This window comes from Cryptotermes secundus, unplaced genomic scaffold, assembly GCF_002891405.2.
Source record: "Cryptotermes secundus unplaced genomic scaffold, Csec_1.0 scaffold106, whole genome shotgun sequence".
NCBI lineage: Eukaryota > Metazoa > Arthropoda > Insecta > Blattodea > Kalotermitidae > Cryptotermes > Cryptotermes secundus.
Window position 1 is genome coordinate 588,951 of NW_019734310.1, and position 14,617 is coordinate 603,567.

Below are 14,617 nucleotides of genomic sequence, written 5' to 3' on the forward strand. Positions count from 1 at the left end.
TGCCCATAACTTCAGGTTTTGTTGCAGTTTGTTACAGTATGCACACATTACAATTTACTGTGTTACTATGAAAACAACTGTAATGAGTGGCAGTGTTTTTGACTCACCCTTATTTCTGCCATAATTTTAAGTTCAAATGATGATGTCATTTTAAATGTACTGTGTAAGCCCAAATATAAGGTGACCCCATATTTTTCTTATGAAAAATTCAGAAAAAACAAATTTCTTTGACAAAACTGAATTTAGTTCTGAGGGTTATCCTCCTCATATTCATATTTATTCTTAAGGGCCCATAAGTAAGTTGACCCCTCTTTTGTAATAGTATTAAAAAACTTGCCTTATATTTGGGGTAACATATTCAAAGCACAGTGTAAACAGCTGTCAGTAATAATGTGACATTTCTCTATAGAAGTATGGAATAACTGTAAATAAAGTGTTCAACCTATAGAAAATGGTGCTCTCCAAGGATATTGGTATAATATGACAGCTCAGACATGAGATTAAAGAACTTCCTGTCTGTAGATTTGATAACTGATGTTCTACTTTGCTGAAAATTGTTCTGATAGCACTGTATTACCAAATACGAGGTGGTATTGGAAAGTTCCTGGACTGTTATTGTTGTAACTGCCTCGGGAAAGATGAGAGGGGAGGCCAAGGTCACACTTCCGAAAGCCTATTGCATCAGTCTGCCACGTGATACCGCACTATTTTTATACGAGTGCTCTTTTGACTTTGTGTTTCGCTTTGTCTGCGATGGATGGCAAAATCAAGCAATATGTCTGCATAAAGTTTTGCTTGAAGCTCTGCAAAATCCGCTACTGAAACCCATGAAATGCTCCGTGAGACTTTTAGAGAACATTCTTTAAGTCAGACAGCGGGTTTTGAACGGCATTCATGTTTCAAGGTCAGTTGAGTGTCAGTTGAAGATGATGAATGTTCAGGGCAACCAAGCAGTAGCAAAACATCAAAAAATGTTGAAAAAATTCGAGAACTCATCCATGAAGACTGTTGCTGTACAATCCGTGAGCTCAAAACACCACTGGGATCAGTTATGGAGTTTGTCAGAAGATCTTAACACTTCGCGGACCGGATGCCTAGGCCTAGGCGTTTGGGTTTTAAATGTGGCAGACCAGTCACCTAGATTTAGGCTTTTAGGACACGTTATGTTGCAGCACACTATTCCTCGCTTTGGTGGCCACGTGTCTGCAAAAGTACTGCGTAGCTGACCTTCAGAATGTTTGTTTTCAGAGTCAGCAACGTGACCACTCTCTATTCCCCTCTCACTCTAAAGAAAAGTCCCGTTGTTCAAGTGGAAGCTTCTATGTGTGAGGCAAGATATTCTCAGTGTCAACATGGCTGAGACGAAAGCAGTTCTTCTTCTCTCGGAGAAGAAGAAATCTGTGATTTGATCTCCGATGAGTTATCTGACTTGCCAACTGCTTTGTCTTCTTATAGTGAGGGCAGTGTCAGTGGCAATGACAGGGCCCCCCAAAATGTTGTGACCAGAAGAGAAGTTGAAAGTGACAGTGAGAGCTCCGATGAAAGTGCGAGTGCTAGCATTGCAGGGACAGCCACATGGGATAAAGTGGACAAAACACCCACTTTGGGAAAGTTTACTGGTGATCCAGGGGTGAAACAAATGTCATCGGACCCTACGCAAGTGTCTGAAGTAGCTGAACTGTTTTTTGGAGATAGTTTCTTTGACATGTTGTGTCAGGAGACTAACAGATACTATCTCCAACACCGTGAGGTGTACGACTGCACCTATAAGGTGTTGAAGTGAGTGGATGTCACTTCAACAGAAATGAAAAAATTTTTGGCTATGATCATTCTAATGGGGCTTACAAAGAGAGGTACTTCAAAGGATTATTGGTCAAGTGACCCATTTTTAGAAATTCCCATTTTCGGCAAACTCATGAGTTGTAAGAGATTTGAACAGATATGGTGTTTGTATTTCAATTCATTTTCGGTTTTCAAAAAGGTGAACAGAAATTCTACTTTGAAATACAAAGCATTTCTGTTGAACTTGGCAAAAGCTTGGGCTAGTGACCTCATGGTGGCGGCAGTACCTGCGTCAGACACACCTAGTGCAGCCGGGGCCATCTGTTCGCACCTGCTGGAGGCCTCATGTGGACCCCCCTGGACGACTCTAGGGTGATATGTGGAAACATACCCTCGTGAGAATTGTGAAGAGTGAACATTGCAAGAAGTACCCTTCTAGGCAGTGCCATGTGTGCGCAGTCCACAAGAAGAGTAGGACTGCGTACATATGCAGCTTCTGCGTGATGCCTCTTCACAAAGGGGAATGTTTCCAGAGATATCACACGTGCAAGCACTTCTAGGAGCTCTGGTAAGTGTTCTCCAAAAGATTTAGTTCATAAAATTAATTAGGAGATTTTATATTAATTTTTAAAGTGAACAGTGCACAAGTTAGGGTGCTAGGCTTAAAAACCGCAGTCCCCAGGGTGATCTAAATATTTAAACAACCGGTCCACAATGTGTTAACAGTTAATTTTAACATGCACCCAACTGCTGCTCCATCATAATGCGCCTGCCCACACATCCCTGAAAACTACAGAGTTCGTGACTAACTACAACATGGTTAACGTTCCCCATCCTCCCTCCTAGCTGGACTTAGCCCCATGATTTTCCTTTGTTTCCCAAACTGAAAATGAAACAAAAGGAATGAAATTTTGAAACAGCGTCTGACGTGCAAAGGAAATTGCAAGCGGTACTCTGCAGCATTAAGGAAAATGACTTCCACGGTGCTTTTGAAGTGTTGAAAAAACGATGGGATCGCTGTATACAATCCCAAGGAGATTATTTTGAAGGAGATGGCAGCCAAAATTGAGCAAGTTAAGCCAGCATTTCTTTTTTGACCTAGTCTGGGAACTTTCCCATAGAACATTGTACACTGAAATTGAGACTTGACAGTAGGACAAAAGTTTAAAGGAAAATTCATATAGAATATCTGAGATGAAATTGTGAAATCAATATGAGAAAAGGAATGCGCATGTCATGGGAACAGGTAAAGGTAAGGTTATCCTGTGTTTAATTAATTAAGCACTATGCCATGAGGACATGGGAGAGTGAAGGTATGTACAGCTCCACCACTCTTGATTTCAGCACTAGATGGAGTTGAGCAGTCAGCTTCACACACCAGCCACTTTACCCCAGGGAAAGAGGCCCTGGTATCCATTGTAGATGATGATCAATGGACCCCAGAGCCAGTCTGGATGCTGTGGAATAGATAAAAATCTCTTGCCCCTGCCAGCAATTGAACCCCAGACATCCACCCTGTATCCACAGGAACAGGAGCAATCTGTATGACATACTAAGTAACAAAACACTTTTCTGTGAAGGCTACACTTTTATTTCACCATATTTAACCACATTATGGCACAATTATTTTATATTAAAAATACAACAGTACATTTGTATTACATAAATGGGTCGAGTTAAAAAAACAGAAAGGCTTCATGGACTGTATAATAAAAGTATTATATAAACATATATATGTCTATGCTTTAAAAGGCTTACTGCTATATTGTCCAGAAAAAGAGGACAATACATAATGCTGATGTAATACTTCATTTCATGGAAGTGTTTGCTCCCACCACTCTCATCGAGCAACCCCAGAAAGCTATCAGCTGCAAAGACATATGCTGCTGCTACAGTCTGATGCAGCAGAATGCCAGTGAACCGATTGTTCAATTGGATAATTTTGTTTTCACAACAGTATAAGGTAATTTACATTTACAGATACACTTTTCAACACAAATATTTTTACAGTTCAAGTGATGGCAGAATTTGTTATAGGCATGTTCAGTTTTAATCACCGGTCACTTTTATTTATTAGAAATCTGTGGTGAAAACCAAGGGTTCATTGCCTTATATTTACTTTGTGTTAGTATCTACATACATGTCCCCACCCTAGGTTATTGTTTAACCATGAATGATTAATTAAACATCTAAACATTACATAATACAGTAATTAAATCTGGAAAAGGCTGAACAAATTTGTACTTCCCTGAAACTGTGAAAACATTAAAATATAAGTTAGTATAAGCATGCTGTCTTGGCCTGTCAAACACTGTTACCATCGGAATTATAAAATTAATAGTCATCAGCCACTATTTTCAAGTTCTGTGCCAATATCCAGGCCACATTATTATAAACCCTGAAAATCATGGATCAATCTCTAATGTTGAAGAAAGTCTTCTGGGATGTGGTGCCACACCCCAGAAGACTGCTTTCTTCATAGTCACCGCTGTGAAAACCTCAAATCTTACACAGTCTCTAATGTTGTTCAATGGTTCTGATCTGTGCTCAGAAAAGAAGGCTTCAAGAGGTTATATTATGCCCAAACTGGACTGTCAGTGTAACATTGTTCAAAGACTGTTGGTTCATAATCTTCAAATCTCAAAAACAATATCTCCCGTGATCATGTTTTCTTTCACCCAAGATTTTCTGGGCATATTTGATCCTGAAACTGTACTGAGTGACAGTGGTACATAAATGACACTTATCAGCTCTGAGATTATAAAGCTTTGAATGAGATTAGGGAATGGTTTTGTATGGTGAACTTGGAAGGACAGGCGCGGAGACAGTAGATGAAAGCAGGCAACACAAGCAGCAGTCTTTAACACACATTACAAGGTGGAACTTTGAAAAATGTTTGGAACACCATCATACAAAGGCAACATACTATTTTCATTAGGTACTTGCATCATTAGATAACATTCTTGTAGCATATTTAAAAAAAAATGGAAAACTGAAGCGCACATCACTCAACTAGTAAGCCATTAATCTGTAGCATTATTCGTATACAAACAGACTATGCTTAGATGTGATTTTTATTTGAATAAAAATGCTAAATAACACTATGATATCACTTTCTGTCATAAAGCACATACAGTTAGAAACAATGTAACTGATGTCTACTAAGTATTTAAATCACCTTTAAGTTCTGGGAAAGTAAATTCTGTAGCATCACCAACAACAATCTGGCTATCAGACTATTTCTGAAGCAGTCTGTTAGTAGATTTGTAAGTTTTAAATACAGCGTAGAGTCTTACCTGGGAAGGTGATGACTCTTCAGTTTGTCAATGCCTGTTACAAAATTCAAAAGTTCATTTGTATATAAAACCTGCTACCAAATGTCATGAGGTAGTGGTTAATACTCATGCTTTGTATTTCAGAGGTCCTTGGTTCAAATTTCAGTCCAGAGACTAGTTTTATTAACTGAGGTTTTCTTCCATCCCTCAAGGTTAATCTTGAGATAACATCTCAAATTAAGGTCACACCGACTTTTTGCCATATTCTTCCCCATTCATTATTCACTGATCATCATTCGATGACATATACTATGAGGAAATGATAGCATTCTTAAATACACCATAAATTTCGGATTTCTAGACCGGAGCCACTATTTCCTTGAAATAGCTCCTTGATTATCCTCACGAGGATGAGTGGACTCTGTTCCAGACCCATTACTTCTCAGGAAATATTGTAGCACCGGGAATCAAACCTGGACCTCTGGATCTGTAGTCAGGAACTCTGACCACTAGACCACAGAGGCAGTCTACAAAAATAATCACATTACATAATGTGTAATTTATATGTTTGGGTGACTTTCATATGCATGTTAAAGGAAAGTAAGCATTCAGTTCTTCCATAGAACTTGCTTATATAGGCAGTAACCCCCTCCCCCAGTCAGTGATACTGCTGGTATGTGTCCTCCAAATATATACAGGGTGTCCCAGGAGGAATGTGCCAAACTTCGGGAGGGTGTTCCTTATGTTAAAGTATGCCGATATAACCCAAAACACCTATGTCCAAAGTTGAACGGTTACGGAGATAATGGCCAGAGAAGTGTCAAACTTTGACCGGGGTTACACACTTGTTGATTACAAAATANAGATCTAAACCCCTGTGATTTTTATTTGTGGGGAAAACTAAAAAATGTTGTGTATGCCAACAATCCACATGACTTGGAGGCTCTAAAACAAAATATTCGGGAAGCAATTGACAACATCCAGCAACGTGAATTGCAACAAGTTTCCCAAAATCTGTTTAAAAGAATTCAGGCATGTCTCACAACAGAGGGCAGACATTTTGAACATCTTCTATGATGGTGAGTACAATATTAATTACTATATTTGATTAATAATTAGCGGAAGAAATAAATAATGTGCGCTAACAGTTCCGGCCGCGCGACAGCAATTTCCTCGGCAGGTGGCGCATCGCTTTCGCATGAAGTTGCCGACGGTAAAATCAGTGTCGAATCAGCCTCGGCTATGAACACTCTGTATAACATCTCAATGTACATTCACATATTGTGTTTTGATTTCAAATTTTCCTAATTTTGACTCTTATGAAAACTCCCATGAAAATCCTAAGTCTCAGCAATAGAAACTGCAGGGGAAAGAATTAAAAAATGATGTGCGAGTTCCTCCACCCCCCCCCCAAAAAAAATGTTATGAAATATAAAAATAACAGTGACTGGCTTCAGAACAGCCTGCCACCAGAGAAGCCGCTATCTGATGCCTACACTGTGTATGGTTCTGGGAATAATTCCAGGCATATAACATTCTATTTATCTTTACAGGAATAAAAGTAAGATTACTTTAAAGGTGTCTTAAATTTTAGAATTTATAAAAAATGACAGACAAATTTACAAAAGTGACAATATAAGAGATTCATAATCTGTAGGACAAATAAATAACATAAACATACATTTTGATGTATATATATCAGAGAGATGGATTTGGAAGGCAATTCAGTCATTTTACCTTTTATAAAATGCTGTTAATTGTTACCACTCATGACTAGGAGAACACGCTCCACTTCTGCTATGGAGGGATGCCTCGCCTGAGAGTTTGGATGGGTTTGTGTTCCTAACACTTTGACCTTGTGTTTGGATGAGGGAATACTACCAACGTCCAGGGCATCTGCTACCTCCTCTGGGGACATTGCACCTGGTCGGTCCTGAAAATATTTTACATCTGATACAACAAAATGAACAGCCCCAACATTATGGTCCTTCATAGTTGCAGTGGTTTCAAACTCTTTAACCAGACAAAGCATTTCTGAAAGTAATGAACTAAACCGACTTCCTTATAAGTCACAAAATGTTTACACATCAGGAGAAACATGTTCATGGGACTTTCTTCCTCCCTTCAACAGACATCAAATTACATCATCTCTCTAGTAACAGATAATGTGCGTTAGTCTGTATATAAGAGTAAGATTTCAGTGTAAATTTGTACTAATTAGAAACCATAAATTCTCAAAACTTACCTGCTTATTAGCTAATACTAAAATTGGAACCCCAGTAAGTCTATCATCTCCCAATAAAGTTTTAACTTCTTTAACGGCCAAGGGTAAGCTGTGAAGATCTGATGCATCCACCACAAATACCAGAAGGTCTGTATCTTGCAGAAAATTGCTCCAGTACTTCCGCACACTTTCACTACCACCAACTGGATGAAACATAATTAATCAGCATTAGGCTCTGGTCATAACAATGCTGCTTCAAACAATACTATTACACAAAACTGTTGACTCACTTTCCCAAATGTTGAGTGATATGTTTCCACTGTGTAGACATGTTACATTGAAACCTTCTGTGGGTTTCACATCCTCATTTTTGTTTGTCCCAGATGTCACTTGAGCAAGGACAGTGCTTTTCCCTGCACTCTCCAATCCAAGTACAATTATTCTCTTTTCGGGACTCTCTTCCAACTGAGAAAAATGTAAATTTGAAGAGATGGTAAGACACATGGCTATTTACATTCATGTTAAATTATGTGGCTGAAATGTTGATATGAAAAATTATGACGTACATTGCGACTACAAGGCCGTCCACTCTATAGAGAAACCAACTCAACGACAGCGAACAACCGATAATAATAATGATAATAATGCATGATGAATTATACAATATTTATGACAAGTGCAAGTTAATATAATCACAGCGGGAAAACACTTTCATGTAACCTACTTTAGAAACATCTTCGAATCCTTCATCAATACTTTTCGGGTCTCTTCTCTTCCAGTATCGAAATGCTGCATAAGCACAAGCTGATAATGCAATCCCTGATCCAAATATCACTAAAGATTTCGCGATCTTGCCACACCATGTGGCCTCCATCATACTCAGTGCGTCCTACCCGGACCTGTGTACCCTGGGTGCCCTGGGTGCTGCAAGTGGCAAAACGATGTTTTGGTCTCAAGATCCTCAAGATAAATTTTCAACTGTTTTAGTGGTGACCCTGCATCGTAATCGAATTCTACAGAAGATAATCGAGAAATTAAAACTGAAAGTAGCTGAAGCGGAACAGTTTTGAAACATTTAAATGTATTAGGCCCATATAAAATGCAGTGCCTATAAGAAGATGCCTTATGTGATAAAATATTATACATAATTTGTGCAAAGTGTTTATTTAAGGTTATGTGTCGAAGTTTCGAAGCTGCAGTATTACAAAATCATGAATTTTTCACCAGGAACGGCCACACTTCTGGAAGAACTGGATAGTGTGTAATGTTTTCTAAGCCTAATTTAGCCGAAATGTAAAACACGGACGTGTATAAGATTGAGATACCTGTAGTTATGATGGACTTGTTTAATGTTCCCAAATTGGACGTTGTTTCATTTAAATGTAGTTAAAAGTCTAGGGTAATGTTTGCAAGTTTATTTTCAGAAAAGCTTATGGTACTTCTTCGAGATGGAAGAACGTTAATTGGCTATCTCCGTAGTGTAGACCAATTTGCCAACTTAGTACTGCATCGCACGATTGAAAGAATACACGTTGGAAAGGAGTATGGAGATATACCTAGAGGAGTCTTCATTGTGCGAGGAGAAAATGTTGTATTACTAGGTGAAATTGTGAGTTCTTAGAAAATATTTAATTAAAAATTTATTTTCTGAGAGGATAGTTTGATAACTGTGTTTTCTTCATTAATGTTCATTATGGGTCAACAATTTTTCTTTCACAACCTTAAAGCTTTGTATTTGGTTTAGTTTTATCATCACATTGACCTCTCCAGTGTTTTCATTTTGATAATAAATTGTTAACACATGCCATGGATGTGGACCCAGTTACAATAATGAAAGATAAGACTGAAAAACTGGTGACACTGAAATGATCCATTGTTTCCAAAGTTGAAAATAACGGTAAGCATAATCCAGTTTCCCTGTCATAATTCTGATTAATTTGGTGTACATTGACACTAGTGAATCCTTTTGAAGTCTTTTCTGTCATTTGTCTACAGAGAGCTTGCATTTATATATTACTGGTTTATACAAGTGAGGCAGTGCTTTGTAATTTGATAGGTACTGATTTGTATGTGGAAGAATGCCATATCATTATTTCCTCCATGTATGAAAATAATCCTATAAACAGTTTTCTGTGTGATCCATCAAGATTTGAATGCTGAGAGAATAAGCATATCAAGGTAAATTAATTAAAGCATAATCAAAATTTGCTGTGTCACCAGGTAGTAGACAAAAGGAAGGAAATACTAGCTCCTACTAGTGCTTATGTTCACTTTTAATTTTTTCATCTGATTCCAATTTTCAGGATAAAGATAAAGAAGGAGACCTCCCTCTTCAGCAAGTGTCAGTGGAGGATATTTTGGATGCTCAGAGAAGAGAACAAGAAGCGAAGCAAGATCAGGAAAAGAGACTTGCAAAGGCTTTGAAAGAAAGAGGGCTTCACTACATACCAGATCTTAGCCATGATGATATGTTCTAATGCAGTAAAACTTGAACAGCCAGTCAGATGCAATTCAAATAACTAAATTGATTACTGAAACTTTTTGTTATATTTTTCTTTAGAATGTGAGACTCTTCATTTTTAGATCAGTCTCCTGTTTCAGGATGGGAGATAAAGAGGTTGATAATTTAAAGCTTTTCACAGCCATTATCTTTTAAAATGTGATTGTGTTGAGAGGAAGTGTTTCTAAAGATGATGGCATGGGAAAAGAAAAGAAGTCAAAATAATTTTTTGGTTCCTATATTGCTGTTTAAGTATTTTGTATAATTTTGTCAGAATTGTTTTGAGAATTTGTCATTTTGAATACAGCAAAAACCATCCATTCATATTTTTCATTTTTTTTTTTTCAAAACTGATGTGTTTAAACCACATTCACATTGTAAAATACTCTGTAAATTTGTTTGAAATAATGAAGTCTAGGAATATTAAAATGTCATAATGTATTTAAATAAATGGATTTGTGGTTCTGAAGTACATTTTCTTCAATCAAATAAAATGCCATTTTACAAGCTTATGTACATAAACAAAGCTTAGAAGATGTGTGTGTGTGTGTGTATATTAAGGTGATTCATGACTTACTCTATTAATTTTTGGAGCATCTGAGGCCACTGACTCTCTGAAATGTCATATAAGCATTGGTTCTATACACTGCAGTCATGGCTTTATTATCAGAATGCTAGAAAAATAAGTGAACAAGCAGAATTCACATTAACTGTTCAAAGTGAGCACTGTCAGCCCCAAATCCTCTTCCTTAATAATCTTTAAATAACACATGTAGCTTGCATTACTGTTAGGTTTGACATTCATACCAGGTGCAGCAACTGAAATGTGACAGAGTAGTGCATCTTATTTCCACTTTTTCCAAGTACACAAGATCTTTCATGTGGCCTCACAGATAAAATCTTGTGCTTAGATACAGAGATCTGTGAAGCTGATGTTGTGTACCACCATGACAAACCTATCAGCCATGGAAGTGATAATCGAGATATCCTTGCATGGTTAAAATGTCAAGGTACTCCATCACGTTGAAAATGTATACATATTTGTTTCTGAAGGTGAATATTCTAACGAGTCCAACAGTACATTCTGCAAAAGTTTTAAATAAGACAGGTTATGTTGCACCTACTAACTAGACCAGAGGTGGAGAAACCAAAGAAAACATATCTGCATTTTACAGCCACTGTGTTAGTATGAAAAAATTTATGTAGTCACTTACCTTTACAAAAGAACTGTCCGTTCTCCATTACTCACTGTTATGTGTATTATGATACTGCAAATAAAGACCCAAGAAATGGAAAAGACTGAAAAACTAGGCACTTAAATATCCACACAGATATTCCATGCTATAAAACAAAATTGGACATACTTCTCCAAAGTTTTCACAGTCCTCATCTTAGTGTAAGTTTGCTCTCCACATTACCAGCTTGGCAAATTCTCGCACATAATTGTCCAGTCTTGAACCCATCATCTCATGGAAAACATTACACTTCCAACAGATCCTGAATCAGCTCACTATGACATGAGATTCCCATATGCTTTCACCAAAGCCCCACATCTGAGAGAGCCAACATTATCCAGAAGCATCCAACATCATCTGTCCTCCAAGAAGACCTCACTGCACTAGGAGAACATTATGCCAATATGGCAATCTTTGTGAACCAGGAACAGTTCTACTGATGAATCAAAACCATCATCATAGCTTCCCTCCTTCTCTCGGCCAACATATCCATGTTAGTTTTCAAGGATGAAGTCATTGCAACTAGCCTGATGAATCCAAAATGCTGTAAATGACATATTCATCATTCGGCCACATGGACCGTTTGCCTTAAGAGACTTCCTCAACAGCTTTAACTCCTACATTTTTGTTGTTCTCTTTTTTTTCAGATGGCAACTGCACGTTATTAATATATTTGTGATGTAAATAACAGAAAACAAGGCCTAGCATGACATAAGTTGTGAAATATGCAGTTCCTTCATAGTGTAACCATGTGCTTCAGAAGTGTAGGCATAATCAGTCTGTTGGAATTGAATGAATAATTATTTTAAAATATTTCCGTGAATTTTTTTGCATAGTAATTAAATGGTTCATATCTCAAAGATATAATCATTCTTCCCACTATCTTTGGCCATAAATGTAATAACAGGGAAAAATTAAGCTAAGGCTAAGTCATCGTAATACATCCCATTGGATGATATGTGAAAGAAATGTCACTTCATAATTCAAGAAAACTCAAGTTATAGTAGTATCACTTATACAACTGGTGCAGAGGAAAAAGAACTACTGAACTTCTGGTTAAATTTTAGTTTTATTTAATTTGTGCAATGTGTTGGCAGTCATATTTAAGCATTACAGTTAACGGATGTAAAATCAATAACCAGTCTAAGGTGACAGAGCATGTTATACTGAAGAAATATGAATCTTTTGGTAATGTAATGTCAAAAACAAATGCAGTCTTTTCAAATAAAACCATATAATCCCAAGACACAGTACAGTATAAGTTAATGTGGAAGACAGAACTGAAAGAATAAAAATATAAGGTACATTAAAAACAAATATCAAACCAGTACTGGTAAAAAATACGAGTACTAGTACTGTATCTTACATGTTGGCATATGTCAGTCTAATACCTCTGAAGTTTTACTGGTTCTTTACTAGAAAATACTGGCAAGTCTTGTCAGAGGGAAGTTTCATGTATCACCTTTTTACAAAGTTGTTTTGAGTTTGACATTAAAGCTACCCTGGAAGATTTTATATCACATATCTTCCTATTGTCTTCTTCACTTGTATGAGATTGTGAATTAGTACCCATTTCTGTGGATGCCACGTGTGCTGATTGTTCCATCAGGCCATCAGAGCAACTGCCATACAGATCATTTACCTCTTCACCAGTCTCACCAGAAGTGGATAAATGGTTACCATCGAGGCAGTATAACAGAGAACTACTTAGCATTTCTCTTTCCAAAATCTTCTTCTCATTGTTGCTTTCTGATGTATCAAAGTCTCCTGTTCGACTTGAAAAGCTCAGATCCACTGGACTTGCTGTAAGTACGCTGCGATTCAGGAGATAGGACCTGAAAGTGCTTGTCAGTGAGCCACTGTCATTAGCCGTGTCCTGGCTAACTGCAGACCAGATCTCTTCAGTCTTCATATCCACATTTTCTGCGTCATCTCTCTGTGCCTGGGAACTCTTGGCATTACTGGCTAAGGTTTTCACAGCATTATTTTCCACACTGTAGCTAATATTGCAGCTACCCACTGAGCAGTCTTCCTTATTTACATTCTCAACGTCTTCTGCAACTGAGTTGCAGCTATCACCAATTCCTTCCTCGCAAAACTGTTTCTGGTTTGCTTCCAATGTGCTAATGTTTGCCAAATGACATAAGTTGGACCCTGATACCAGAACCACAGGCTTTCTGCTTCTGGGTGTCATCATCGTTTCCTGCAAGGTAAAAGAACGTGTAACCAGTAAGCTTCAGAGCAACTGAAATATGCATAAGTACAACAACAACAACAACAACAACAATAATAATAATAATAATAATATAAACTAAGCTGTAATGAGAACTCTAAGTAGTGTTAAGCAATGAGAGATGAGAGCAAATGAGCAGTGGTTTTCAACTCTTTGAATCTCCCCCCCCCACAATTTGAGCATCTGAAGTCATCATGCCCCTTTTTTCATTTATGTGAACCTCAGGAATATTTTACAATGAACATACTGAATTTGAGTTGTAACATACTGTATTACATATTTACATTAACATGCAATATGCAATTGTAGAATAAAAAAAAAGCTAATTTCTGTTGTAGAGTAAAAAACATTAATATGAAATTAGAAGTAATGACAATGTTTAAACTACAGCTTTCTTATTTGTTAATATAAGGGTTATCATTACTGAACATAGTAACTATTTCTGAGACGTTCCTGTTTTAGTGTACATAAGCACATGAGGTGAGCTGGACCGCAAATTTATTCAAAATCTGCTTATTATGCATGGCACATATAAGGCAGGTCATGTCTGCCCATCCACGTTTCAACCTAAGAATTGCTGTTTCATGAAGTAAGTTTTGAGGCAGAACTAATTTGGTATATATTTTGGTGCGTTACAAAATTGACAAATCTACTGTTTCTAACTCTTAAAGCTTCAGTTTTTTTTTAATTCGCAACAGTGGGGGGTGGAGTCCAGTTGGGTCCTCTCAGCATGGCGGCCACCAATTGGCCTATTATACTTGCCCCGGGTGATTATGATGATTGAGAATTTGGTGGAATGAAGATTGGCAGGGGAAACCCTACCCCAGCGCCACATTGTCCACCACAAATCCCACTTGACCAGAATCGGGTTTGAACCCAGGTCGCCATGGTGGGAAGCCAGCGACTAACCGCTTGAGCTATGGCATGGCCCTAAAGCTTCAGTTAGTACAGTTTCATCTGACACTACTAAAAGTAACATTTCCAAATCTACTTTCCACTTCAGATGAATGAATACAAGATGGTTTCTAGCTACAGTCAACTCTCGATTATCCGGGGGCGGATTAACCGGTTTGCGGCTTAACCGGGGCTTTTTTTTTAAGTTTATATGTTGTTTAATATTCATTCACTTTTGTTTCACATGGTGAGTTTAACACTATTTTCGCACTAGTGTGAACCGAGCTCTGCATTATTTCGTCCCGTTATGCGAACACAATGTTCTAGGGTGGGGGTGAAAGAATGCAAGAATTTTTGGAAAGTTTCAAGGACAAATACACCGCCCCAGGTTATTTAACGGTACCATCTCAGTGTGAGAGTGCATTGTGAAAGTAAGTATCAGTTTCTTAATATAGATCTTCAAGTGCGTTAGCA

At 37.6% G+C, this 14,617-nt stretch overlaps 3 protein-coding genes across 8 annotated transcripts in view; 1 reads left to right on the plus strand and 2 right to left on the minus strand.

The window, feature by feature from the left end:
* Positions 1-3,205: 3,205 nt before the first annotated feature.
* Positions 3,206-8,232, minus strand: LOC111868429 (ADP-ribosylation factor-like protein 3). Of its 2 annotated transcripts, none has more exons than XM_023859047.2 (5): positions 8,006-8,232; positions 7,572-7,746; positions 7,303-7,484; positions 6,795-6,990; positions 3,206-5,112 (listed from the first exon to the last, which is right to left on the minus strand). In XM_023859047.2, exons 1-4 carry the CDS (start codon positions 8,156-8,158, stop codon positions 6,811-6,813), a joined length of 690 nt encoding a protein of 229 aa, XP_023714815.1. In that variant the 5' UTR covers positions 8,159-8,232; the 3' UTR covers positions 3,206-5,112; positions 6,795-6,810. The 2 variants fall into 2 exon arrangements, with proteins under 2 accessions (XP_023714815.1, XP_023714816.1); XM_023859048.2 differs by lacking the exon at positions 3,206-5,112 and adding an exon at positions 5,545-5,584.
* Positions 8,233-8,334: 102 nt separating this feature from the next.
* Positions 8,335-10,267, plus strand: LOC111868431 (U6 snRNA-associated Sm-like protein LSm1). Its single transcript, XM_023859049.2, has 3 exons — positions 8,335-8,538; positions 8,706-8,890; positions 9,585-10,267. The coding sequence occupies exons 1-3, from the start codon at positions 8,493-8,495 to the stop codon at positions 9,756-9,758; spliced, it is 405 nt and encodes a 134-aa protein (XP_023714817.1). The 5' UTR covers positions 8,335-8,492; the 3' UTR covers positions 9,759-10,267.
* Positions 10,268-12,067: 1,800 nt separating this feature from the next.
* The window catches only part of LOC111868410 (rho GTPase-activating protein 19), a 13,499-nt gene continuing 10,949 nt past the window's right edge, over positions 12,068-14,617 (minus strand). For 4 of the 5 annotated variants that reach the window (XM_023859015.2, XM_023859017.2, XM_023859014.2 and 1 more), the window contains one exon: positions 12,068-13,219. In XM_023859015.2, coding sequence (XP_023714783.1) covers positions 12,455-13,219 — 765 coding nt within the window. In that variant the 3' untranslated portion in view covers positions 12,068-12,454. The remainder of the gene's footprint in view (positions 13,220-14,617) is intronic. The other variant, XM_023859018.2, reaches the window with a different exon arrangement.